Raw genomic sequence first — 27889 nt, forward strand, 5'->3', positions numbered from 1 at the left:
CGGTGTTTACCTATGCCGCCATCTTGGTCTCTCCTCTATTAAATATATTTTAAAAATACTTTTCTTCCACTACTGTAGGACACAACACAGTATAGTGATACAAAGTATAATAGCTCAATTTTCCAATCATAGTATATTATTCTGGCTTCTTATATAATTTATATTAAAATGGTAACATTTGAGGTTGTAAAACTTAAAAAAATTGTTACAGTACAAAACTACTATAGAAAAATCCTTTCTTCCTTTTCTAAAAACATATACATTCAACTATCCTTTAAGCTTTGTGCACTTCACTATATAAACTAAAACAAAAGTAAAAAAAAAACAACAACAAAAAACAAAACAAAAGTAGTTTGTTTATTATCACTTCTGTGTAAGTAAATATTTTTGCTGGCTTGACCTAGTACCCAAAGAAAGAACCTCTTAGCATAACTCCTTTTTGTTAATGAATCAACATCCCAAGAAACAATCAACTTCTTAAGATGTAAATTTAGTTTATCACAGTTGTCCTGAGTGTGTTTATGTCTGAATATAAACAAAGTTTTCATTGTTAAAGAACCCACCAGATTTTTTACAAAATATGCAACTCATCATCAAAATAGAAACTTCACTTTGGGTCATTTACCTTTGGATCAACACTTTATTTGGTGTGTTTTGTATCAGGATATCTTCCATTCTGTACTAAAGAAGCAAATAGTTTCAATTTATTATTCTATAAGAGTGAAATTTATGTCTCTAAGATAAAGAAGAGTAGGTTTTTTTTGTTTTGTTTTTACTGCCTCTGTCTCATTCTTCTTTGGAATAAGTTACATGAATAGAAAACACAGAAAGGAAAAAGGCAATTGAAAAGAATATGTGCAATGGTTCTCAAAGAGTAGACCTTATGTCCTCGGTGAAAACTTGAATTTTCTTTTACCTTACATCTCCTTGGTTTAGGGTCTATGGGGTAACATTATTTCAGTTATTTCTCTCAGTGATACAAGCACATTTAAAATGAAATAATCCATTCTGAAGTAATTTTAAAATTTTTATACATCTTATTTTGTAAAGATATTAAAAGTTAAAGATCCCTGGCTGGGTAGTTCAGTTGGTGAGAGCATTGTCCCCATACACCAAAGTTTCGGGTTTGATCCCAGGTCAGGGCACATACAAGAAGCAAACAATTAATCCATAAATAAGTTGAACAACAAATCTCTCTATCTCTTGCTACCTACCTACCTCTCTCTCTCAAATCAAATTTTTTAAAAAGCTAAAGCTAAAAATACATTGTTCCCATCATATGAGAATTATGGGAGCCCTAGCTGGTTTGGCTCAGTGGATAGAGTATCGGCCTGTGGACTGAAGGGTCCCAGGTTCCATTCCAGTCAAGGGCATGCACCACGGTTGCAGGCTCCTCCCTGGCCCCTGCCCTGGTCGGGGCATGTGTAGGAGACAGCCAATTGATGTGTTTCTCTTTCTCTTTCCCCCTCTCTTCCATTCTCCCTAAAAACCAATGGGAAAAATATCCTTGGGTGAGGATTAAAATAAATAAGTAAATTTTTAAAAAAAGAATTGTGGGTATATGGCTTGAGTGTATGTGAGCACACATGTGTGTATAAAGTAACTGAAGAGAAACAGAGAACATAATGTGTTAAAATCTTTGAGTTGTGGTTTTTTATATTCTTGAAAATTAAAAATTTTTTTAGAAGAAACTGAAAAAAGAAAATTTTAAGTCAGACATTAATTTGGAAATTACTACTTTAAAATTAGGGTAGTATTCTTTATTGTATTTGAATTTAGATAGTAAAAAGAACATTTAAGCACAATCTAAAATTTTGTGCTCAGTGCTTAATCTGTTCAAACATTAAATATTTGAACATTTGGAGGATTTAAAAATATTTGTTCTTAAAGCCTATATAGATTTTCTGGGGGATTATTTGGTTTGGTTATTTATAATATATTAGAAATAGGAAGCAGGCCCCACCTAGGAAATTCCCTATAGTTTAGTTTTTCCCCCTCCTCCTCTTCCCATCTCCTTTCTTTTCCTGCTCTATTCCTTCTCTTTCTCCTATTAGTATATGTTGTATAATTTCTGGTAGATTAATTCTAGGTGACTTTGGTCAATATGCTAAGTGCTGATGATATTGTTTATGTAGTTTTGTGTGCTTTTTTTATACGTAGGCCGAACCCTAGCACACAAAAACTTCTTTAGAATCTCTTCTGAAAAATTCTAATTTTCCATCCTTACTACCACCCGAAACATTGGTTGGCCTTATATTTTTTAAGTGGTAGCCTGAGTAGTCAGTGGTAGAATCAGACTGGGAAGAATTTGAATGTTTCCAGAGAAAATGTGCTTTTAAACAATATGCTAAACCACAAGAACCCAGAGTTCTTTCCTTTGAGTTATGCATTACTGTTTGTGCTTCTGGGTTGAAGTGAAACAGATTATTCAGTAATGTCAAGCCATAAAAATGTTTGACCATTTTTTTAAAAATTTCGTTTATGAAGTCAGTTATATCCATTCATAGACTTTGGGACTTTATATGTGATGGTGCATAGTAATCATAGGACAGATACTTCTTTGGAAGAAAAAGAAACAAAATTCATCTGTATGATCTGTGAACTTTGGCATTTTGTCAAGGATGCTTACAGTGTATCCTCTTCCCTTATATAGTCTCTTTATCTTAAAGAGAAGGAAGTAACACAAGTGATTTTTCACAGCTCTGAAAATTTGCTTAACTTAAATAATTACTATTGATTGAGTTTATCATGTAGCAGACACCATACTAATCCCTGACTTTATGTGCTGCCCTCCTAAAGTCATTTGAAGTAGTATTAAATCTCCCTCCCAGAAAAATAGGGAAAATCTTCATTCTTTGTGATAGGTGATTACCTCTGCTAGAAGCTCCCCCTTTCAATTTATGGATTTCTAGATAAAAGAATTCAGTAAGCACTAATGCGATGAATAGAGATACTAGGACTAATGAGGGATTTTAGAAATTTGAAAATAACAGAAATACTAAATAATAAAAACAAAAGCAGGCTCTCCACAGTCACATAAATGAGATTACCAAAAGAAACTGATAGTGACCCAAGTACACCAAAACTTATTATAATGTTGTTTATTGCAGTTCTCTAATAATTTTTCTTAGATTTAGATATATTTGGTAAGTATTTAAAGAAATTAAATTTAAGCAACTTAATTTCCCAAAGGATAAATATAAACTAGAATCTTTTGAATATTAATGGAGCCTAACGAGCATTATATTATGTAAATTCAAAATATTCTTACATTTTAATACAAGTCCCCAAAGCATTAATAAACCAATTTAACCATTAAGTGTCTTAGGAAAATAGGGTTGTAAAATTGGAGTATGAGGGTAGACAGGTAACAAGTAACTAGGATACAGATTCTTAAAGATTAGGGATTTATTCTAGAGTGATATGGGGTGCCATTATATAGTTTTTAGCAGAGGAATAACATGACCTAACTTGTGATTTAAAAGAATCATTTGGGCTACTATGTTGATAATTCAATATAGGAGGAGAAGAGCAGAAACAAGGGACTATTGAAGAAGCCATTGCAAAAATCCAGGGAAGAGATAGTAACGATAGTTCAGAATTGAGTGAAAATAATGAGAAGTGGTAAATTCAGAGTACATTTTGAAAGCTGAGCCCACAGGATTTCCTGACAGTTTGGATATGGGGTGTATGAGAAACAACTGGGTCAGGAATGGTTACAATGTTATTTGCATGAGCAATTGGAAAGGATTAGAGTTGTCTTCAACTGAGTTGAGGAAGACTGAAACTGGGCCTTGTTTGGAGGATAGAGGCATATGAGAAGATCAATTTGGACATATTAAATTTGAGATGTCAGACATGCATTTGGACTAGAGTTCAAACCTGGAAGTCATAGCCTGTAGATGATAGTAAGCCTACGTCCATGAAACTGGACATAAATTGCCTGGTAACTGGGCATCAACAAGGCAAGATGATAGCTGAAAACTAACTTTAACAATCACAATTTTTCCTGGTGTCAGTATTGCTGATAGCCTAGTTCTGCTGACCTAATTAAGGACCAAAACCAATTCTTCTTAGAGATTTTGGCCTAAATAGTATACCATATGTGAAGTAATAAGCATCCATTAAATGTTTCTTTTCCTTTCATACATTTCATCATTTAAAGGACAAGGCAACTTAAATTCAGGATGTCTGCATTTAGCCTCTCCTCTCTTCAGTAGGTTTGGGGAAATTATGAATGGATTACATTTACCTGTTTTACTAGAAAAAAACAAGTATTTGGGTTACTAAAGAATAAGGCAAAATATCAGATACTATTAGGCTGAATGTGATCGTTGAGAAGAAATTCAAATGATAAAAATAGAAAAACAATCTATATTCCCTTGGGCATTGAGGAAAAAACATCACCAGTGGTTCCTATACTTTGGGGCACATTGGAATTAGCTGGGCACCTCTTAAAAATATTGGTATTTGTTCCTACTCCCAGACCTTCTGATTTATTTGGTATGGAATATGACCTAGGCATCAAGAGTTTTAGAATTTCTCCAGGTGGCTAATGTACAGCAAAGTTTGAGAACTACTGTGATGTACACTATTTGTTTTCTAATGGAACTATCTCTAATAATCACAGTATTTAAATTTCCTTTCGTATTTTTTTAATTCTTTGCCGGTGCCAAAAATGGAAGCAACATTGATATAAGGTCTTCTTGTAAGCATTATGCCAAGTGAAATAAGTCAGATAAAAAAAGACACACACTATGTGATTTCATTTATATGCAGAACTTTTAAAAACACACACAGACTGAAGTCATAGTTACAAAGAACAGATTAGTGGTTGGGAGGGAGGAACAAAATGGGTGAAGGTGGTCAAATGGTAAAAAATTCCAGTTATAAAATGAATTAAGTTCTTGGGATGCAATGTACAGCATGGTGACTATAGTTAATAATACTATCTTGCATATTGGAAAGTTGCTAAGAGATCTTAAAAGTTCTCAGCACACACAAAAAAACCTATTTGCTATGATAGCTTCATTAGACTTGAAAAAGACTTGGATTCAAATCACAGTTACTTTGCTTATTAGCAGAATTATAATAGGCAATTCCTTTAACCTTCCCGATATTCTGAATTCTTTTCTCTAACATGAGAATAACCAAATCTACTTTGCATAGTTATTATAAATAGTTTTTAAAGCTAATGTATGTGAAGGTAAATTATAAAAACTATATAAAAATATTAAAGAATTATTACTTGAAAAGATTTTTCTTAACCTTGGAAGTGATAAAACATTGTAAAATGTAATAATTTCCTGAAAGTGAATAGATTATTATTTTTTCACTGCCATAAGAATAAAGCTCTTCATACAGCACCTAAAAAGTGCTATTAATTAAACATGTTTAGTAGAGGAAGTGTTGTTATGTATTTATTTCCTATAGAGTGTATTAATATGGGAAAAACGTGTCTGAAACTCAGACCTGGATTTCAACACAGATGTTGTCACTGATTAGCAAGTGTGTGTCAGTAGACATGTTCTAAGTCTCACGTTTCTTTTCTCTTTATATTGGGGGTAATAACCTCTCAGGGCTCCTGTGTGAGGTTCAAGTGTAAAGCACCGAGCATAGTGACTGGCACAGAGCTTGCAGGAATTGTTACTTCCTTGTTCCCCTCCAAGAGTACTATAATATTGGAATAGTAATTTTAAAAGCTGAATAATGATAATTTCTCAATAGCTAAACATTCTTTACCATCACTTTTTATTTGTTTTGCTGATTTCCATATCGTTTTAACTTTTAAGTGTCTACCTCCCCTCCCACCATCAATGCTTTGAAAAGCAGTTTTTATTTTGTATGCTTTCTCAGGTAATAAAAGAAGCCATTTTAACATTAAGTCTACACCATGGACAGCACAAAGGAGAAGAATGACAATTACAAAGATGATCTCCTTCTTAGGATGGGACTTAACGATAATAAAGCTGGGATGGAAGGATTAGATAAAGAGAAAATAAACAAAATTATAATGGAAGCCACAAAGGTATGTTTCTTGTTTCTTTCAATGTCTTTAATATAGTAACTTTTATACTTTTCGTTTAAATGATAATCAGTAAATTTTAAACGTCCTTTTTATTATAATTTTAATATATAACATTGTTAAGCTACGAATGGGCATGGAATAATCTTCTTTCTATTCAGTTGTTCTTGCCATCCCGTTTTCTACTTCACATATACATAATATGCATGTAAAAGCAAAATATCATGCATGTATTTTTTTGCCCTTTTTTTTAACCCCAGGAGGAGAATATTGTGATTGTTGTGTTTTTTATTTTGTTTCGGTTAATATAACTTGGAGGTCTTTCTGTGTAAGTAATTAAAGATATTCATTGGTCTTTATGCTACATGTGGATATAATATAATTTATTGAACCAGTCAGAAATCTAAATTTAGTGGTGGACATATGTCATTTCTAGTCTTTTGTTTTTACCAGTACTGCAATGAATAACCTTGTATTTTATAACTTTACATATGTGCAAATGTAACTATAGAGGATATTCCAAGAAGTGGAATTGTTCCAGCAAATGCAGATAGCACAAACGGATACAGCATGTGCAATTTTTATGAATTGCCCAGTAGCCCTCCATTGTGGTTGTATCAATTTACATTTCCACTATTAATATATGAGGGTATGTATTATCTTGCCACAATGTGTCCACACTGTGTGTTACTAAACTTTTGGATTTACCAGTCTATGGTAACATAGTGTAGTATTTGTATTTCTCTTATGAAAAGTGAAATTGTGCATCTTTCATATGTCTAAAAGCTATTTGTATTTCTTTTTATATGAACTGCCTCTTAGCCTTTGCACAGATTTTGCTCATGGTAGTTTCTCCTGAGCAGAAGATTTATGTTTGCTTCTTTAAATATTGAATCAGTCAACTATATATGGCTTCTCCAAGACCATGAACGAATTCCTTTTTTGTTGTTGTTAATGCTCACATGAGGATATTTTTCCATTGATTTTTAGAGATAGTGGAAGGGAGAAGGAGAGACAGAAATATCAATGTGAGAGACACATCAATTGGTTGCCTCCTGCACCCACCCCAACCAGGGCCCAGGAACCTGCAACTGAGGTACAAGCCCTTGACTAGAATCAAACCGAGGACAACACTCTACCCACTGAGCCAAACCGGATAAGGCTGAAAGAATTCTTTAATAGATTTTCTTCATACCACCTTTTTTGGTTTCATCTATATTCTAGAGGCCCGGTGCACGAAATTTGGGCACTGGGGGAGGGGGAGGGTGGTCTCTCAGGCCAGCCTGTGCCCTTTCGCAGTCTGGGAGCCCTTGGGGGATGTCCGACTGCCGTGGAGGTAGGAGAGGCTCCCGCCACCGCTACTGCGCTCACCAGCCGTGAGCCTGGCTCAGGGCTTCTGGCTGAGCAGCCCTCCCCCTATGGGAGCGCACTGACCACCAGGAGGCAGTTCCTGCGTTGAATGTCTGTCCCCTGATGGTCAGTGTGCGTCATAGCAACCGGTCATTCCACTGTTCGGTCGATTTGCATATTAGTCTTTTATTATATAGGATTATGAATATCCATGCAGTAAGGTATAAAATTTAAGAGAATAGCCTCATTCTTAGGAAATGCATGCTGATATTCACAGCAATTTACTTCTAATGGTTTAGGAAGAAATGGGGAGAAAAGGTGTGTGTGCGCGCGCATGCACGCCACCAAATGTTGGGAAGAAACCAAATATTGCAGGAGATTAACAAATGCTGTATCTGGAAGAGGACATATAGTGATCATTGTACTATTTTTTTTTTCAACTTTTAAAGGTTTATAGATTCCAAAATAAAAAGTTGAGGGAAAAATAATTTTAGTATATAAAATGTAGATACAATTTTGAAAGTTAAAAGGATTATGAGATGAAATAAGCAGATATAACATATGGACTCTGAGTGGATCCTGCTTAAACAAATACATAGGTGAATTTGAAGATGGAATGGATACTAGATAATATTAAGGAATTATTGTTCACTTTATTAGTTATAAAAATGTTATGATTATGTGGGGAAATAGCCTTATTGTTTTTTCTTTTTTAAATATATTTTTATTGATTTCAGAGAGGAAGGAAGAGGGAGAGAAAGATACAAACATCAGTGATGAAAGAGAATTATGGATTGGTTGCCTCCTGCATGCCCCCTACTGGGAATCAAGGCCACAACCCAGGCATGTGCCCTTGACCAGAATCGACCTGGGACCCTTCAGTCCACAGGCCGATGCTCTACCCACTGAGCCAAACCAGCTAGGGTAAAATAGCCTTATTTTTAAAGATGCATAATGTAAGACTCTATGGACTAGCTAAATGTCATTATATCTGTAATTTAGTTTACAACAGGTCACTTAAAAAATCAATCAAGGTAATATGGCAAAATGTTAACAGTTGTTAAATAACAATGATAATTTTGTATATTTGTTCATTGTACTAATCTCTCAGTTTTTCTGTTTGAGACTTAGTAGAAATTTTCATCATACAATTTTTAAAAAAGAAATAAACCTGGTTTTCAGGTTGAGAGATAGAATATTACAGTTATCTTAGACGTCCCTATCAGATCTCTCTCTTCTCTGTGTCCCAGAACCACTTATTAAATAATCCATCCTTTTTCTACTGATCTGCCATCCTTTTTCCTGTCCCACTGGATTATATTAGTCATTGGGAAAATGCAAATTAAAGTTACAATAAAGATTTTTAAAAATTAAAAATGGGACTGCCATTTGACCTGGTGATCCCACTTATAGGAATATATCCTAAGAAGCCTGAAACACCAATCAAAAAGGATATATACATCCCTGTGTTCATAGCAGCATTATTTACAATAGCTAAGATCTGGAAACAGTCCAAGTACCCATCAGTAGATGAATGGATAAAAAAGCGGTGGTAGCTTTACACAATGGAATACTATGCAGCTGTATATATAAAAAAAGGATCTCTTACCTTTTGAGACAACATAGAGGGACCTGGAAATAATTATACTAAGTAAAATAAGCCATTCAGAGAAAGACAAATATCATATGATTTCACTTATATGCGGAATCTAATGAACAAAATAAATTGACAAACAAAATATATCCAGAGACATGGAAGCATACAACTGATGATTCTCAGAGGGAAGGGGAGGGCAGAGCTTAACCAAAGAATTTATATGTATGTGTGGATAACCCATGGACACAGATAATAGTGCAGTGAAGGCCTGGGGAGGGCGTGGGATTGAGGAGGAGGGGTTAATTGGGGGGGGAGGGCCATCTGTAATACTTCCAACAATAAAGATAAATTTTATTTAAAAATTCCAGAACAAACTAAAAAAAAAAATTCCATTCACACTATTATAGCCTAGAATGGCTATAATAAATAAGGCAGACATGGATGTGGAGAAATTGAAACTCTCACACATTGCTGGTGGGATTGTAAAATGATTCAGCCACTTTGGAAAATAATCTGACAGTTCCTCAAAAGGTTTAGTGTGGAGTTACCATATGACACAGATTTCATTCCTAGGTACATATCTAAGGGAAATGAAAACATGTCTACCCACAAAACATGTACACATATATTCATTGCAACATTTTTTATAATAACCAAAAAGTAAAAATAATCCAGATGTCTATCAGCCTGATGAGTAGATAGCTATTATGTTCAGTGATAGGATGATAGGTAATTTTCTGAAAGTTATTTTCTTTAACGACTAACATTAAATTTTTAAAAATACTTTTAAAGTAAAAGTGACAGAGGTAACTGATGATCCATCTGACTAAGGCCTTGGATATGACCTAAGGATTCTGTCTAGGGACACATTGTTATTTTTTGAGTGCAGATACGTACTCATCTTGGTTTATACTGTGCTTAGTACTGCCTCACAACAATTCTATCATTTAGGTAAGTATAAATTCATTTTACAGATAAAGAAACTGAGACACAGAAAGATTAATTTTAGGTTCGCTTAGCTAGAAATAGTTGAGCTAAGTTTTGAATTTAATCATTCTGATGCTCTCTTACTCTTAGCCTCCAGGTTACACTACAGTGATGCTTTCCTTCAGACATTTTTCTTATGCTTTGCTTTGCTTTCCTACATAGGGGTCCAGATTTTATGGAAATGAGCTCAAGAAAGAAAAGCAAGTAAACCAACGAATTGAAAATATGATGCAACAAAAAGCTCAAATTACCAGTCAGCAGCTAAGGAAAGCACAATTACAGGTATTAATTTATTTGCTAAAGAAAGTGAAAGCTGGTAGAATAGGAATTGACCGTTTAAATGCATCATGCTCATGTCATAAGTAAAAACAAGGTAAAATGTAAATAAAATGTTCGTTATACTGTAAAACAAAAATTTAACAAATATGTATACTTTGTAAAAATTACTCTGCTTTACATAAAGATCCTACACTTAGACATTGTCACCTTCTTCAAACAGACGAGTAAAAGGATCCTTAATTAGGTTAAATAACTTGCCTAGTTATTTGACAAGTAGTTAGCAGAGTTAGAGCTTATATTCTTTTTATTATATACATACTTGGCAGCCAGAAGGGCCATGGGATTAATGTGCCATGTTTTCTACAATGCTGATTTTGGAGGACCATATTAACTAATTAAATTAAAAGGTAATTTAAAACATAATTGTATGATAGTAAAAAAAAAGTCACATAAAGGGTAGAATGTCTAATGTGCATGAATTTTTAAAATAAAACACAAGAATTCTAAAACTTTGGGGGCTTTTGGCTTCTTCAGGATCTTTGGGGAGTAAATACTTTGTTTCCTCTGGTATTAAAAGTTATTTCAGGAGAAAAGTTTGATAAGAACTACACTGCCAGGGACCATGTGGTAGATTGACAACTTAAAGCAGTCAAGGTTCTGCTAATAAAACTAAAGTTTAATTTTACAAATAGTTTTATTGTTGATCAAATCTGATTCAATTTAACAAAGCACTTTACAACATAATGATAAAATCATAATATTAATTTGATTCTTATGATAGAGTTGAGATCATAAATTTTATGTCTTTTTTACCAAACTATAATGTGTCATTTAAAAAAAAATATATGCTTTCCCAGAGCACAAGCTAATTTTTATCTTCTGTGTTAAGAGGTCTGCCTCCATGATAAAAGATGATTTGTCTACCAAATCATCATTTCTAGTGCTTCATAGCATGCCACTGTATGGAGGTACCATAATTTATTTACTTTAACCCACCTTGGTTCCAATTTTTTTGTTTGTTTTCTATACATCCTTGTGATAATCATTCTTTTTTTAAAAAATATATGTTATTGATTTTTTTACAGAGAGGAAGGGAGAGAGATAGAGAGTTAGAAACATCGATGAGAGAGAAACATCGATCAGCTGCCTCCTGCACACTCCCTACTGGGGATGTGCCCGCAACCGAGGTACATGCCCTTGACCGGAATCGAACCTGGGACCTTTCAGTCCGCAGGCCGGCGCTCTATCCACTGAGCCACATGCCTCTGTTTCTTGATAATCATTCTTATTTACATGTCTTTTTGCAGGCTCCTATACCTCCCCTCTGACAGCTGTCAGTCTATTCCATGTATCCATGCCTCTGTTTCTATTTTGTTCTTCAGTTTATTTTGTTCACTAGATTCCACATATAAGTGAGATCATATGGTATTTGTCTTTCTCTGACTGGCTTATTTCACTTAGTATAATAATCTCCAGGTCCATCCATGCTGTGGCATAAGGTGATTGTCTTTTTACACATTAGTTAGCTACTAATATTTCCTTTTTGTGGCAGTTTCTCTTTTATTCTGTTAGGACGTAGGCTAAGTAGCTGGCACAAGAGACCCAAACATATAATGGTCTAAATAAGATATGAATTTATTTCTCTCTCACATAATAGGTAAGTAATCCCAGCTGGTCAGGTAGTTCTGATCACCATAGTAATTTTGAGAACCAGTTTCTGCATCATGTTCCATAATTTCAAAATGTTATCCTTACCAGGATTGACAAAACTGGATTAGCTCCCTAGTAAGGAAGAAAGAACAAAGGAAAAATTAAAGGCAAATAATTTGCTAATACACAAGTGAAAAAGAAGTTGCACACATTATTTCAGCTCACATTCTTTTATAAGAATTTAAGTTCCACGGTCACACCTAACTGCAAGGGAAGCTGTAAAATATACCTGGGTGGCCATGTGCAGCTAAAAATCTATTACTATAGAAGGGAGAGAGAATGGATTTGGGGGTTCAACTAGCATTCCAAAGCAATATCCTCTGTCTTCATTTCTAGAGGAGCAGGTATCTTTTTTCTCTTGATTTATAGATATTATCAGATATTAAGGATTTTTTAATCTGCCACTTATTGTAAATATTTTCCCAGTTTGTTGTATTTTAATTTTACAGGGTTTTTCCCCCTATATAATTTTAAATGTTTATATAAACAAATCCAACAGTATTTTTAAAAATTTCCTTAACTTAGGTATTGTGCATGGAGGTTATTCCTCACAAATAAGCCTATATATTCTTTTAGTATTTGTATAGATTTTTTTATACTCCAATATTTAGTCTCTTTGGAATTTGTTTTGATGTAAGGTATGAAGTATTTTTTTTTCTTAAATAGTGAATATTATATTTTTCCTAAGTGGTATTATTTTCCCCAAATAATGATTCTCTTGTCCCAACATCACTATTGAATCATGAGTCTTTTCTCTACTGAGTTGAAGAGGCATGTTTATATACTAAACTCTCATTGTACTTGGACTTGTTTCTGGACTCTCCCGATCAATAGAATCTTTTCCTTTATCAGTACCATGTAGTTTTAATTATTAAATTACAATAATATAATTTAATACCCTCCTTCACTACTCTTGTTTAAAAAATTTTTATTTTTCTCATGCATTCTTTTAAATAAATTTAAGCATCATTTTATCAAGTTTTTTAAAAATTCTATTCTGTCCACATTAACATTGTTTTTAAATTGATATTAATCCTTATGCAATTTATTTTCTAGACCTTTTTTTGGTGAGTTTTATAGCCTGCGAATATCTTTAAGTTTTAAAGATATAATACAAATGAGTGGTGCAACATAATATTTTGCTGTTCATACTATTTTTAAAGCTCATATTTTAAAATATGCTAATAATTTCAAGGAATAGAGAATACCTGTATATGTTGTGCAACAGAATTTCAGATTTTGTTACAGTTTTAGTTGACTATTTCACAGGAGGCTCTCTGGCATCTTTTGCAAGGGGAATGGACAGGAAATGTGTTTTATGTTGATTGTTAAATTGTTTTGTTTGTTAAGCTTCCTTTAAAAGAAGTTGTATAAATGGGAGGGGATTGAGGAAGTCCTAAGGAGTCTAGAAGTTATGAGAGAACAGAAAAGTTTTCATAGGAAGTGTGTTTCTATTTTAGAGTCATAAAATTTCTGAATAGTAGATTTTATTATGTGTGATAAGATAGTATGAACTATTGCCAGTCAAGCTGAGGTAAGTAATCTCTGTAGGCATGAACTCCCATAATATTAATTCAGATCCTCTCTATGTATTCCCCACCCCATTCCATCCTCATTAGATTTCTTAAAGGCACATTTTTGTAGCTGCTAAAACATCCTGTTATAGCATGGGTTCATAAATTGAATAGACAGACATCATATTACAGTAAATGGCAACTACACAGAAACCACTGCATTTTTACCATTTTAACACTTGATTTTATGAACTCAGATTTATTCAACAATTGTCAGAGCAATGCTCATTAAGAAAATGAAAAACAATATTTCTGAAATACTCTCCTAGATGTAATAGAAAAAGGATTTTAAAAACTTAGACATAATATGGATATCAAACATACCGCTAGCTTTATTTCAGTGATGAAAACTTTTAAAAGTCTATTTTAGGGTAGCATAAAATAATGGAAAGAGCACAGACTTTTGAGTAACCTGATTTCCAGGTCTAATTCTAACATTTACCAGCTGTATGAAGGGCAAATTACTTAATTTTATTGAGTTTTAGTTTCCTTATCTATAAAATGGGAGTAATCATTAAGTCAGAATTATTTTGACCATTAAATGCATTTACAGTAAGAAGCACTTAAAATATATCCTTGTCATTTAATATACTCAGCAAATGTCACGTCTATAGCAAATGTCACGTCTACTCTTAAAATTATAGGTAATATCATTAAGCCCTTACCACTTTACAATAAGGGAAGTGGGGAAGAGAGGATAGTTACACTGTCATGTAACTAATTAGTGGCAGAGCTGAGACCCAAACGAAAGCCATTCTTCTTAACCTCTGTGACACATACTGGATCACGAGTGTGGCAAAAGGGATACCGTACAGACATGTTAGAGATTCATATCAAAACTTGAAAGTCATTTGGAAGGAAAAATGGAAGAAAGAAAAACATGAGTGAGGATTTCATTAGAAGAAACTTGAAAAAAGCAGTGGTGGGCATTTGGTAGATGTTGATAGAAAAGAGTTCAGAGAAGGGTGACTAATGAGAGATAGTAAAGGAAAATGGAATGTCTGAGTCATCAGTGGGGAGGTTTCCTTTTGGCAACTATACACTTGCCACGAGCCCAGAAAAGTCAGTAGGTTGCTGAAGAAACCGCCCTATCTTTAATATATGAGTCCGAGGAGAATTTTTCCCATTTAGTTTGCTTTCTATTATCTTTTTCCTTTCCAACGATTCTGGGTTAAGATATTTCAGATGCTGCTCTGTTATTCTCAGTTGACTCATATCTTAAGCATATTTTCTAGATTAATATAGAGTAGTTTTCAAATCTTTGTTTTTATTAGTTTCCATGACTTGCTTATTTCTTTTTTTTAATGTCAAGATGCTATTCTCCAGTGTAAAATTGAACTGGAAGAATCGTTGTTTTAAGTCTGGATAATAAATCAGATTAATGTTGAAAAGTTTCACTTAGTAGGCATGGTGTCTCACTGCATGAGATCAGCCTTCCCCTAAATTTTTCTACAAATACTACTTTCTCTTTTTTAACCAGAAATATATATATATGTATAAATTTTATTCCTTTTTCCCCCTCCCTTTCTTTCTTAAAGTTCTTTCTCCGTCTTATCTGAGATAAGGTTTCTTCTTAGGTACTAAACTCACAATTTAGTATCTAATATAATTAGTGCCATAGTAAGAACAGGAAAACTAATAAGGAAACATTAAATTCTGCGGTGTGGAGGACAGAGATTCAGTTAAGTTTCAGAGAAATATCTGAACTGATACTTAAAGGCTTTGTGACAGGAAGGGCTTTCTCCGCATAGAAACAGCCTGAAGAAGGCAAAGAGCACCGCAGATTGTTCAGTGGATTGCAGCCTAAATAGGATCAGACCCTCTGGGACAGGGGTCCTCAAACTACGGCCCGCGGGCCACATGCAAATACAAATATTGTATTTGTTCCCGTTTTGTTTTTTTACTTCAAAATAAGATATGTGCAGTGTGCATAGGAATTTGTTCATAGTTTTTTTTTAAACTATAGTCCGGCCCTCCAACGGTCTGAGGGACAGTGAACTGGCCCCCTGTTTAAAAAGTTTGAGGACCCCTGCTCTAGGAAGTCTTACTATGACTGCTAGAGACAAATGTGATTCAGTGTGATTGTTTCTAAAAGAGAAGTTGCAGTCCTAACCTGCAGCTAGTGGGCAGCTAGCTTCACTATAATGCTGAGAAGCAATGCTAGTAGCAAGGCTGAAGGCCAATGAGGGGAAAAGCTAAATTATACCCTTGTAACTCTCCACCTTTGAGGAAACCTGCCATGGGGATTTCCACGTGATGGAAATGGCTTTTATTCCGGAGATCACCCCATTTACATATTTATGGCTGTTTTCCCTCAATTTAAAAAAAAATATTTTTATTGATTTCAGAGAGGAAGGAGAGATAGAAACATAATTGATGAGAGAAAAATCATTGATCGGCTGCCTCCTGCACCCCCCACACTAGGGATTGAGCCTGCAACTCTGGCATGTGCCCTGACCGGGAATGGAACCCTGACCTCCTAGTTCATAGGTCGACACTCAACTACAGAGCCACACTGGCCGGGCTCCCCTCAATTTTTTATTGTTTTGTTATACAGCTAGACATTGATCCTTGTAGTAATCGGTTGCATTTATTGAATTTGTACCATTTGCCAGCCACTCTTCCATGTTCTTTATGTATTCCATCTCACTCAATAGCTTTCTAATCTCTTTTCTCATAATTTTACTGGTTTTATTGACTTCTTTGTGCGTGTCGAAGATCAGAAAGGTCACACAGCCACCCCCAGCTGGTGGGAGACTGAGAAAGTGCATATTTAGCTTTTTCAGCCTCTATGGTAGAGGTCGCAAAAAAGGAACACTTGGGAATGGGTATGTCTGCTACATAAACCCTTTTCTTACTGCCCTACTTTCCTTATTTCTACCCCTTTTCATTTCTTTTTATTGACCCAACTCTTTCTCTCTAAAGAAACAAAAAGATTCTTTAAAGATTAAGATTCTTTACTGTTATATTTGACATATATACTGAAATTTTATGAAAGAATAATTACACCTTAAATTTTTAATTTGATTTGTATCAAATTTTAGCCTTATAAAAGCAGTTCTACAGAGGGAATGTTTACATATGCTTTAGTATAATCTTTTGTTGCTCATTTCCTTTGTTGCTATTTTAAGATATGAATATTATGAATCAGATAGGAGTAGTTGTTTATTTTACCTAAAGTGAAGCTTTTAGTTACATAAGTTGTTCTCCAAATTTATAAAACAGCAGAGTCATTTGATATAAGCAGTTGGAATAGTTTATTCTTCAATAAATACTTATTAAGTACCTCTTATACTTATGGGTATTGGGACATGTAAGAGTTGATAGGGAATGATATTTGAGAACAGACTGCCTATATTTGTGAAAATTAAAATAATTATAAGTCTTAATAAACAATATAGACAGGTAGGTTGGTGGATGGGTGGGTGGGCAGATGGATGGATAGATGAATAGAGACAGAAGATACTTAGTAAAATATTAATGTTATGATTAGTAGTGTTATAATATTATGTTGTCAAAAATATGTTAACTTTTTAAAAATTAAGGTTGACAGATTTGCAATGGAATTGGAACAGAGTCGGGATCTGAACAATACCATAGTGCACATTGACATGGATGCTTTCTATGCAGCTGTAGAAATGAGGGACAATCCAGAATTGAAAGATAAACCCATTGCTGTAGGATCATCAAGTATGTTGGTAAGTAGGTAAACACAAAATGGAAACTTCATAATATATTCAAGTAAGCCTTACTGGTTTATGCAGGGGAAAGACTTTATTGAATTCTACCAGCTTAACTGCGTATTTTTCTGATTGCTTTATGTGTTCAGTTACTAAATCCTTTCAACATCCCTTGAGGTACAAATTATTGTTTCCATTTGACAGATAAGAAAACAAACTTAGAGAGATGTTTAATAACTTCCCTAAAGTTCCAAACCTGGTAAATGGTAGAGTGGCATTGTACTTTCTGTTGCAAATTATATTTTTCTTAAGTAACTGTTCTAGCTTAGAAGAAAAAGGAAAAATGTTATTCTAAAGCAGGGCTTTGCAAGCAATGGCCTGCGCACCAAATCTAGCCTACTGCCTCTTTTGTAAATAAAATTTTACTGGAACACAGTCACACCCATTCATTTATTATTGTTGTTACACTAAAAGAACATAGTTGAGTACTTGCAACAGAGATCATATGAACTGCAAAGCCTAAGTAATTACTATCTAGAAAAGGTTTGCCAACCCATTCTAGAGTAACATATTTCATTAATGTAGTACTGTAATTAAGTCGCTTTTCCCATGATTTGGAATCTTTGCTTTTCTGATTACTATGTTGCTCTTCTTTATTTCCACCCTAACCATAGAAGGTAAAGACCAGAATAACTATATGTAGCTTAAAATGTGTTGGGTATTAATAGTAACTGGAATGGTTGGATTTTTGTATTTAAAAAACCCCACACGTGTGTGTGTGGGTCAATCGGGGAAAAAGGAGACATATGTAAAACTTCAGACAATTAAAAAAACACACATATGTTTTCCAATGGTTAGAGCATCAGCAAGCACACCGAAGGGTTGCAGGTCCTTGGCCCCCAGATTGGGGTGCATGCGGAGGCAACCAATTGATGTATCTCTCTCACATCGATGTTTCTCTCTCGCTTTCTCCCTCTCCCCGCCTTTTTCTCCCTCCCTCCCCCCTTCCTTCCGCTCTCTCTAAAAATTAATGGAGCCTGGCTGGAGTGACTCAGTGGTTGAACATTGACCTATGAACCAGGAAGTCACGGTTCGATTCTTAGTTAGGGCACATGTCCAGGTTGCAGGCTCGGTCCCAGGTGGGGGGCATGCAGAAGATCAATGATTCTCTCTCATCATTGCTGTTTCTAACTCTCTCTCCCTCTCCCTTTCTCTCTGAAATCAATAAATATATATTTTAAAAAATTAATGGAAAAACTATCCTCCTGTGAAGATTAACAAAAAATAAAATAAAATTATATATATATCCTAATTCCTACTACGTTATTATTTTATACAAAACTATAATCTGTTCATTATCTCTGCTCCCATGAGTATGCAGGCAACTAACAGTCCTGGTCTAAAAACTGTTTATTGAAAGGATACTCACCTTTCCCATAAATCAACTAATACTTGAAAAAATATATTTAATTTCATTAATATTATATAATACTATATACTTATGTATATTAAATTATGTATGTATGCATATATGTGTATATATACACCCATGCAAACATACACACATACCATAGTCATGTTAAAGATAACCCCACTGCCCTATCCAGCTTGGCTCAGTGGATAGAGCATCAGCCTGCGGACTCAAGGGTCCCAGGTTCGATTCCAGTCAAGGGCATGTACCTTGGTTGCGGGCACATCCCCAGTAGGAAGTGTGCAGGAGGCAGCTGATCGATGTTTCTCTCTCATTGATGTTTCTAACTCTCTATCCCTCTCCCTTTCTCTCTGTAAAAAATCAATAAAATATATTTTTTTTAAAAAGATAACCCCACTGTTAAATTCACAAAATATTTACTTTCCTATAATTTTTATCCTCCTAAAAATTGCTTGTTTTCAAATTCAAAATGATTATCTGTTACATTTAAACAAAGATTACTCCCCGTGTATGTTGACCTAATAGATTTCTCCTCTAATGAAATTTGAAGCATAATTGTTTTTGTCCTGATAAACTCTTAAAAAATATCTATACAGTCATGGTGGTGATGATACACTTTTTATTATTACAATCTGTTACAGTTGGAATTCTTTTTTAACGAATTGTAGGATTTTTTAAATGTTTAAGTTAGTACTCGTAGTTAGAACTTAGACCCTGTAGTGGTTATTTATTGCTGCATAGTGAACCCTTTCAGTACTTAGTGGGCAACCATTTATTGGCTCATGTTTCTGTAATTTGAGCAGATATGATAGGGATGGCTAATCTCTACTCTACCTGGCTAGAGCTATGTAGCTGGGGCTGGAAAATCCAGAATGGCTTCACTAACATGCCTGGCACGTCAACTGACTGAGGTGGTGGGAATGGCTTCCAGCCATCCAGCTTTCTCCTCTCTTGGTGCATTTTATTTATTTATTTTACCCCTCACCCAAGGATATGTCTTTTTTATTGATTTTTAGAGAGAAGGGGAAAGAGAGAGAGAGAGAGATACAGGGATAGAACCTGCAGCCTAGGTATGTGCCCCAACTTGGGATCAGACCTGCAACCTTTTGGTGTATTGAATGGCGTTCCAATCAACTGAGCCACCAGGCCAGGGCCCATGGTGCATTATTATTTAATATTCTAACCATGTAGGTTGCAGATCCCACAAATGCAAAGGCTGCTGACTTCATAATGCCTAGGCTTCATGACTCATAATTTCACTCCCTCACATTCTTTGAGTCAAAGCATGTCAAAATGCAAGTCACTTGGTATGAGGAACTAGAACCCACCTTTGATAGGAGGAACTGTAAAATTTTGTAGCTATGATTTATAATCTACCACAAACCTAAAAGTTAAAGGAAGTCATATCTAAAATTTGGTTTCTGCTCTACCTTAGGTCTAGCGTTTATATAGATCCCTTTAGACTTATTTGTATTTAAAACATTGGTTTGTCTTTTTAGTGCCATCTGCATTTTCTGTTCCAGAACACTGACCAAGGATTAGCGTAGTTTTGAGTACTATCAAGATTTTTTAAATGCCATTTAAAAAGTAATTAATGGGAAGTTGATGTTATTATTGTGAAATAATGATTCCATTTGATAGATCCTGTTTTGTGTTCTTTGACTTTTCACTTAATGTTCCAAAAAAAGATTTAATTTGTGATAAATTTGTATGTAGTGCTATGATCTACCATATTATCAGAGACTGTTGTCAGATATCATCTGTAAGATTTAGTAATGTTCTTTTTATTTTCAGTTTTTATTTCCATCTCCTAGTCAAAATTTTTTCACCAAAAAAGATATTTAAGCCTTAAGAAATAAAATTAACTTTTAAAGTTCCTTTAAGCTTTTATCACTTCATTTTGGAGACTTAATTTGACTAACCATATATTAGACCTTTTGATTTTTGTTCTAGATGAAAAATTTCCAAAATCTCAAATAGATCAAATTCCAAATCTGTACTATTGTGCCATACTATTACTTTCTATATTATTACTTTCATGTAACATCTATACTATTTGTACTATAATATTACTTTACATTTATACTTTACTATTATTACTGGCTAGGGTGAGGGGCCGTGGGTGGTTGGCTGGCCGGCCCCGTCTCCTGGTCGAACTGCCGGTTGAACTCCCCATCGAACTCCTGGTCGAGGGGACAAATTGCATATTAGCCTTTTATTATATAGGCTCACCCACTATCATCCAGACTTTGATATATAGTACCATATTATGGGTATGCCTTAAAACCAATGAAGTTTAGTTACTGGAAATGTAAGGGAACCTTTTTATTATCACAGTCTTGCTTATTACCTGGTGTCTTATTATAAATATGGAGGCAGCAGTGAGAGAAGGTCATGATGTCATCATGCTATGATAAGATAAAATAAAAGCTTGATTTGAGACAGTGACCTAAAAAAGACATGTCCTTGAGCTCTGGCCTAGTGGCTCAGTTGGTTGGAGCATCATCCTGTACACCAAAAGATTGCAGGTTCACTTTCTAGTCAGGGCACATACCTAGGTTTCAGGTTCAGTCCCCAGTCAGGGTACGTATGGGAAGCAACTGATCTATGTTTCTCTCTCACATCGATTGATCTCTCTCTCTCTTCTCTCCCCCTCTATAAACATATCCTCGGGTGAGGATTAAAAAAAAAGAAATATCCTTGAATTGAAAATGCACATCAGTAATGTGTTTCTTTTGAATGTATCGATCAATATGTTCATTTTGGTTTGTATATTTATTCCCAAGTGGTCCATTTCCTTTCAGAGTACTTCAAATTACCATGCAAGGAGGTTTGGAGTTCGTGCAGCCATGCCAGGATTTATTGCTAAAAGGCTCTGCCCACAACTTATTATAGTGCCTCCAAACTTTGACAAATACCGAGCTGTGAGTAAAGAGGTAAGTCTAATGTCTCACCCCTACTTATGCATAGCCTTCACTGACTTCCTGTCACCTATGAAGTCAAGTCCACATGCCTTCACACATCAGAATTTTGCCTTAGTTTATCCCTTTAGTCTCACCTCCTACCACTTATTCAATCTATATATTAAATAACTGAACTGTATATGGTATCCAGAATACACCCTTCTATTTCCCAATTCTTTCTTTTTTCACATGTTTTTTAATCTGCTTAGAAAACTCTCATGTCCCCAGAAAACTTTTAATTGCTCTAATAATAACCTAAATTAACTTTAGCTTTTTTTCCCCCTTAATCTGCACTGTACATTTTCTTCTGGAATCACCTGATATTTATAATTTACAAAATCTACTCAAGTCATTAATTTCAACCTCTTTTCTGAATAATTTTTTATCAGTGTTTTTATTATTTTTATTATTTTTTTTAATCAGTGTTTTTAAAACAGTAGCAGAATTCACCTATTTTGATTAGCTTTTAATAAGCTTGAAAATCCTTCAAAGACTTTGTAAGAAAGAATTGTTTTAACTCCTACTGTAATTCAGTAAAACTTTGGACAGTTTGGTAATGAGAACAAAATGTTTTTAGTTATCTTTACTGTAGTTATTTATATAAGTTAGAGAAATCTTTAAATTTGAGTAGGATTTAGATAGTTTATTTGCAGATAATAAATGTTTTTTATGTGTAAATGAACTATAGCATAAATTCACTGATTATAAATACATTAATATTTATAGCTTGGTTTAAAAGTTTAAGGAAAAGCCATTTTTGTTTTATCCAAAAGAATGGGATAACTTTGTTGTCATAGCCCAGTACTTGATGTTTACTGGCACATTCTATTCTTGTTCTTATATCCTATGTAAAGGAAGTTAGTGAGTACTCAGTGCCTCTAGGGAGTACTTCTCATTCAGAATAATCTTAGTTGGCTGCCAACTACAGACCTTCCAGAATTTCATTTTCACTAGAAAGATTCTATTTGAGTACATCATAAAAATGGTTTCCTCTACAGGAACAGAGCTAATTAGGTACTCTCTGAGCAAAACTTGGCCAAGTTTTATGTCACTATTTTCTAAAATTACCTTTCACTCAGCTGTTCATATTATATTAAGCTAAAAAGCTTTCGTTTTATAAATCATCAAGAAGGGCTTTCTCATAATGCATCAGACAGCTTTTAAATATTAGATGGAACCATAACGTAATTTATTAGCAAGTGTATTATTTTGGCAACCATTTCCTCTAGTTTCAGCTAATACTTCAATGGTTAAAAAAGATTGGTTTCATGTAATAAAACTGTCTTATGTAAAAGGCACTTCTAGAATCATATAGAGATTCTATATGTATGTATAGAATCTCTTACATGTATGTATTTCTTTATGTATGTATTTCTTTTGTCCCAAGATGCAACTCCAGACTATTGTCCATCATTTATTATAGTCACAGACACTACAGATTTTGTGGTCTTTTCCCATTATAAATCCTGATAATTGAGCTTTGTTTTCTTGAATGGATACATGCATTAATGTGTATATTGAGTGGAGTTTTATGTGCATGTTATAATTAATTGAAATAGAACTTTCTAAAGTAACATAGTACCTTTAAATAAGATTATCCTTTTAAAAATATACAAAAACCATCATGAAAGGTGGGGGAGAGGAGGTTTCTATTTTTCCCATTTCTATTTTTGATCAACTTCTTAAAATGTAGTTCCTTAGCCGTTTTTTCCTACCAGAATGATGTATTGAGATTTATTTGAATCACTTACTATTTCTAGATACAGGTGGCTAAACAGAGATTGTATCAAATAAAGCTATTTCATGGTCTTCTACCTTCATGATCTATTTTAATAAGAAAGAGAATTTGGACAAATGTGCCCTAGCGGTAAATTATTTATTCCCTAAATCCATGAGCTATTGATTGTAGGATCGTTACTATGGTTGCAAAGTAAGAATATTAATTTTTCTTATCGGCTGTATGTGACAAATTTTGCTATGGCTGCAAAACTTAAACCATTTTGTTCCTTTTGAAGGTTAAGGAAATACTTGCTGATTATGATCCCAATTTTATGGCCATGAGTCTTGATGAAGCCTACTTGAATATAACAAACCACTTACAGGAAAGACAAAATTGGCCTGAGGACAAAAGAAAGTATTTCATCAAAACAGGGCACGCTCTAGAAAATGGTAAGCAACTTATCAGAACAAACAAAAAACCCTTTGAATTTGAATTAACCCAGTTAACTTATTAGCATGCATAGGTTATAGGACTAGCTATACATTTAAATGAAAACTCAGAAATAAAATATACCAGTGGGTTTTCTGAGTTAAATGTGTGAAATGTTGCCCTGGCCGGCTAGCTCAGTTAGTTAGAGCATTGTCCCAATACGCCAAGGTTGCAGGTTCCATCTCCAGTCAGGGAACATACAAGAAGCAACCAAATGAATGCATAAATAAGTGGAGCAACAAATCAATATTTCCCCTCTCCCCCTCTCTTTCCCTCTCCCTCTCAAAAATCAATAAGTAAAAATTTAAAAAAGCATGTTTAAGGTGGCCTTTTGTTGTAGTTGCTAAATGGAAAATAGATTTTAAAAAGTTTTGCTTCAAACATATCAAATCATTGGGTGGGGTGTTTTTTTTTTTCATCACTCCTAAATCAAAAACTCTCCAGCTCCCTTCTTTGCCTTGGACCTACTTTTATTCTTTTATATATGATGAATCAGAAGTTTCATGATCCAAAGCATTCTTTTTAAAAGGACCCTTTATTACCTATCCAAAGTGATACCAAGAAACATGCAGATATTATGCACACTGCTTTCAACCCTCTGTCAAAGGTATGATTATTTCAAATGTCTGAGCTGTCCTGGATTCCTGAACAAAGTTCATCTGATGAAAAGGTAGAAACAGAGAAGGTTTGCTCACAACCCACAGCTACATTCCCTGTGCACAACTCATTGATTGCTTTGAGGGGAGAGGGGAGAGGGGAGAGGGGAGAAGGCATAGGCAGTGGTGGGGAAACCTGTTTGTAATTTTCCCTGAAGCAAAAATGGTGAATTCTTAATGGCATACAATTATAACTCTCACATTGTTTGAGTCTCAAATCTTTGAAGCAAGTTTAATGTGGACATCAAATCACAACTTCATTACCTTCTTTATAGCTCTAAGGGGTAAGTCTCTAATAAAAACATTAAATAATAAACAAGCATAATTTCTGGATACAGAGGCTTGGAGCAAAACTTTTTTTTCTTTAGTTTAACTTTATTGTTTGGGGAAGTGGCACAAAAAGCCTGATGCCACTTTGCTTCCAATCTCACTTTGTTAGTTCCTTACTTTTCACAAAAGAAGGGGGTGGGGGACATTAAATGGTTATGTCAAAGCATCCCCTCCTATAACAATTACTTTCATGTATGTTTTTAAAAAGTTACATTGGGACTAAGGTAAATGTTTTTATTCTCTACTGATGTTCTTTTTATTTATTATTACGTGTCCAAACTCACAATGAGAATGTAAATTTTTAATATCTATTGCTTTTAACATACTTATGTACTTTCCTCTTCATGAGTTTCTTACTCTTAAGCAATTTAAATAGTTCAATTTGTTTTGGTCATGTATAAATCCCTGTGGGCTGGACTTTTCAGGCATATCTGATTTTACATTATGCCATGGGAGCTGTCAACAGTGAGTTGGAGCCATGCAGGTGATTGATATATCTTCCTCTAAAGTCCAAGACAGTTTTTTGCTGTCTGCCCCTTTCCTAAAAGATGTGGTCTTTGAAAAAGTATTGCTAACTACTATGTGTATATACAAATGAAATAATCATTATGATTTTATGTTTATTCTGCCTTATAAGTCCAAATAGTGAGTGCCAAGGAATATGTGAAACTGAAATACTGTACATTTTTAGCACTTGCCATCCCAATGGGTGCTTTAATCCTAATGTTTCAGATTAAACCTTAGTTTTATACTCTCATCACCTCAGTTATGGGGATTATACAGATATTTCTTTCAGAAAGCAAATAAGAAACCACTTCAGCATTTAGTTGCTCATCCAAGCCTCACAAAGAAGTAGACAGACTGAAAGGGTAACTATGCTATTTAGCAGCAGCTCTGACAGTGAACCTGAAGGCAGCATGCGTTGCTTTCTACTGTAGTGTTCTATCAGAGTGACTCCCCTAGGGGCAGGGTGGTAGAGCCATGAGGAAGGTGAACATGGCATAAGGAACTCTGCAGAAGGGGCTTATGAACGTGGCAGGTACCTTACTTGAGCTGAAGTTTTTCTGCTCTCTTTACCTGGACTTCTGCCCATCCAGATGGGGAAAAGAGAGTCTAGGTAAATGCCATTCCAACTGTGCCACAGTCTTACTCCCCTCTGAATTGCTTTGCAATTTAAAACCAGAACATGGGAAATGAAAGGAACAGAAGCACAAATAACAGCTAATGTAAGTTTGAAAATAAGGCTTATTTTGTGGATGGCCTGGGAATTCAGATTTGGAAAACATCTGTCTGTAACTTAATTCATATATTAGACTTTAAAATTTGAAATGAATCAGGTGTTGTCATATTATTTATATTTTCTTAAGAAATCTTCCTAAAAGGCCAAGTTTATTTTTAAAGTAATATGCATTCATGTGTCTTGAAAATAGAAATTTAATTTTTGCTTCAACATTTACCTTAATTTGGAAAACATTTATATTTTATAAAATTGTGAAATGGGATTTGAAAGCTCTGTTGTTAATCTTAGTTATTATAAGTATATTTAAACTGCATTTCTCCTCCATTAAGCCTAGAAAGTAAAGCCTTTAATGGATTTGTTCATGAGGACATTTTTAGTACTAGTATAGATTTAAGTATATTTTGCAGTCCACTTTAAAAAATGCAAATTAAATGAGGTAATAACCAGAATATTTTTACTCTACTTTTTAATAATATTAGTTTACAGCCTATCCTATATAATAAAGAGCTAATATGCTAATTAGACCGGATGGTGGAACGACCTTCCGGAACGACCTTCCGGAACGACCTTCCAGAATGACCAGTGGGCTGGGGGGGCAGGGCCACGAGGCAGCCAGGGCTGCGAGGGCCCACCCCCTTGCACGAATTTCGTGTATCGGGCCTCTAGTTGATGATAATAAAGGCTTCTTTCCCTTAACCTTGGACAGTGGTTAATCTGATCAAATATTAAGAATTTGAATATTTTCATGGATATACATATGCAGATATATAGACTACAAATAAAAAGTAAAACACCAGAAGTAGTTTCTATTTATTTCAAATATGCCTTTAGTAAAAATGATACTTTATAAACAGGCATGTCAAAATTAAAATCATCATTTGAAGAAAATTCAAATTCTGTCAACATTGGAAATGTTTCTTTCATGAATGAAGAAAATTTAAGTTTATTTTTCCTCTAAAAACAAAACTTATTTTTCAGAAATTTATTCTAGATTGCTTAATGTCTTTTGCCCTGATTACTAAATCCTAATTTAAGAAATTTCTTTTTCCCTTTAGAGATGAATAAACAACAACAACAAAAACTTTAATTTTTTAAGAAAAAAGTAGAATGAATCTAAACCTAATTCTGGGTTTTAATTAACTTAGGTATAAAAATCAATGAGTTTTACTTAAGGTATTTTCTTTTAAAATGTATACTATGGAAATGGGAAATATATTCCTTTTAAGAAAACCTTAGAATCATTGTTTTCTTTTTAAAACTGTTGTAAAATATAAATGATGACATTTCTGATCTTGGTCTTAGAAACAAAACTAAACTAGATTTATTTTGTATTAAGAAAGAATATAACCAAACCTGATTTATGAAGTATATGCTTCTTAAAATGAAGATGAATTACTGTTTCTATTTATAATTTAGATAAACCACGAAAGGAAGTTAATAAACTGAGTGAGCATGAACGATCCATCTCTCCATTACTTTTTGAAGATAGTCCGCCTGATTTGCAGCCCCCAGGAAATACTTCCCAAGTGAACGTTGAAGAACAAAATAATCCTCAAATACTTCAAAACTCAGTTGTTTTTGGAACATCAGCCGAGGAAGTGGTAAAGGAAATTCGCTTCAGAATTGAGCAAAAAACAACACTGACAGCCAGTGCAGGTACTTAAACAGGATATTGATGGCTACAATAGTTTTAATTTTCAGACTGGCTAATTCAAATGTAATATTAGTAGTTTCTCATTATAAAGTATAGAGTAACATTTTACTTATCCATTTTTTGATTCATTTTCTAACAACCTAACCTATTTAGAATGCCTAGAACCTATAGATAAGTTTGAATTAAGCCAAAAGCCTTTGAGC

The 27889-nt window shown here is 34.2% G+C and overlaps 1 protein-coding gene across 3 annotated transcripts in view; it reads left to right on the plus strand.

Annotated features, from left to right (window-relative positions):
* POLK (polymerase (DNA directed) kappa) overlaps window positions 1–27889 on the plus strand; it is a 56761-nt gene that overhangs the window by 14440 nt on the left and 14432 nt on the right. Inside the window, exons 1-7 of one of the 3 annotated variants that reach the window (XM_014549870.1) lie at window positions 5957–6028; window positions 7825–8002; window positions 10122–10241; window positions 17068–17220; window positions 21439–21570; window positions 23613–23766; window positions 27449–27688. In XM_014549870.1, the coding sequence (XP_014405356.1) occupies window positions 10185–10241; window positions 17068–17220; window positions 21439–21570; window positions 23613–23766; window positions 27449–27688 (736 nt within the window). In that variant the 5' untranslated portion in view covers window positions 5957–6028; window positions 7825–8002; window positions 10122–10184. Of the gene's footprint in view, window positions 1–5856; window positions 6029–6564; window positions 6675–7824; window positions 8003–10121; window positions 10242–17067; window positions 17221–21438; window positions 21571–23612; window positions 23767–27448; window positions 27689–27889 lie in introns of those variants that run through there. The other 2 variants (XM_005858045.2, XM_014549868.1) reach the window with 2 other exon arrangements.

This window comes from Myotis brandtii, unplaced genomic scaffold, assembly GCF_000412655.1.
Source record: "Myotis brandtii unplaced genomic scaffold, ASM41265v1 scaffold115, whole genome shotgun sequence".
NCBI lineage: Eukaryota > Metazoa > Chordata > Mammalia > Chiroptera > Vespertilionidae > Myotis > Myotis brandtii.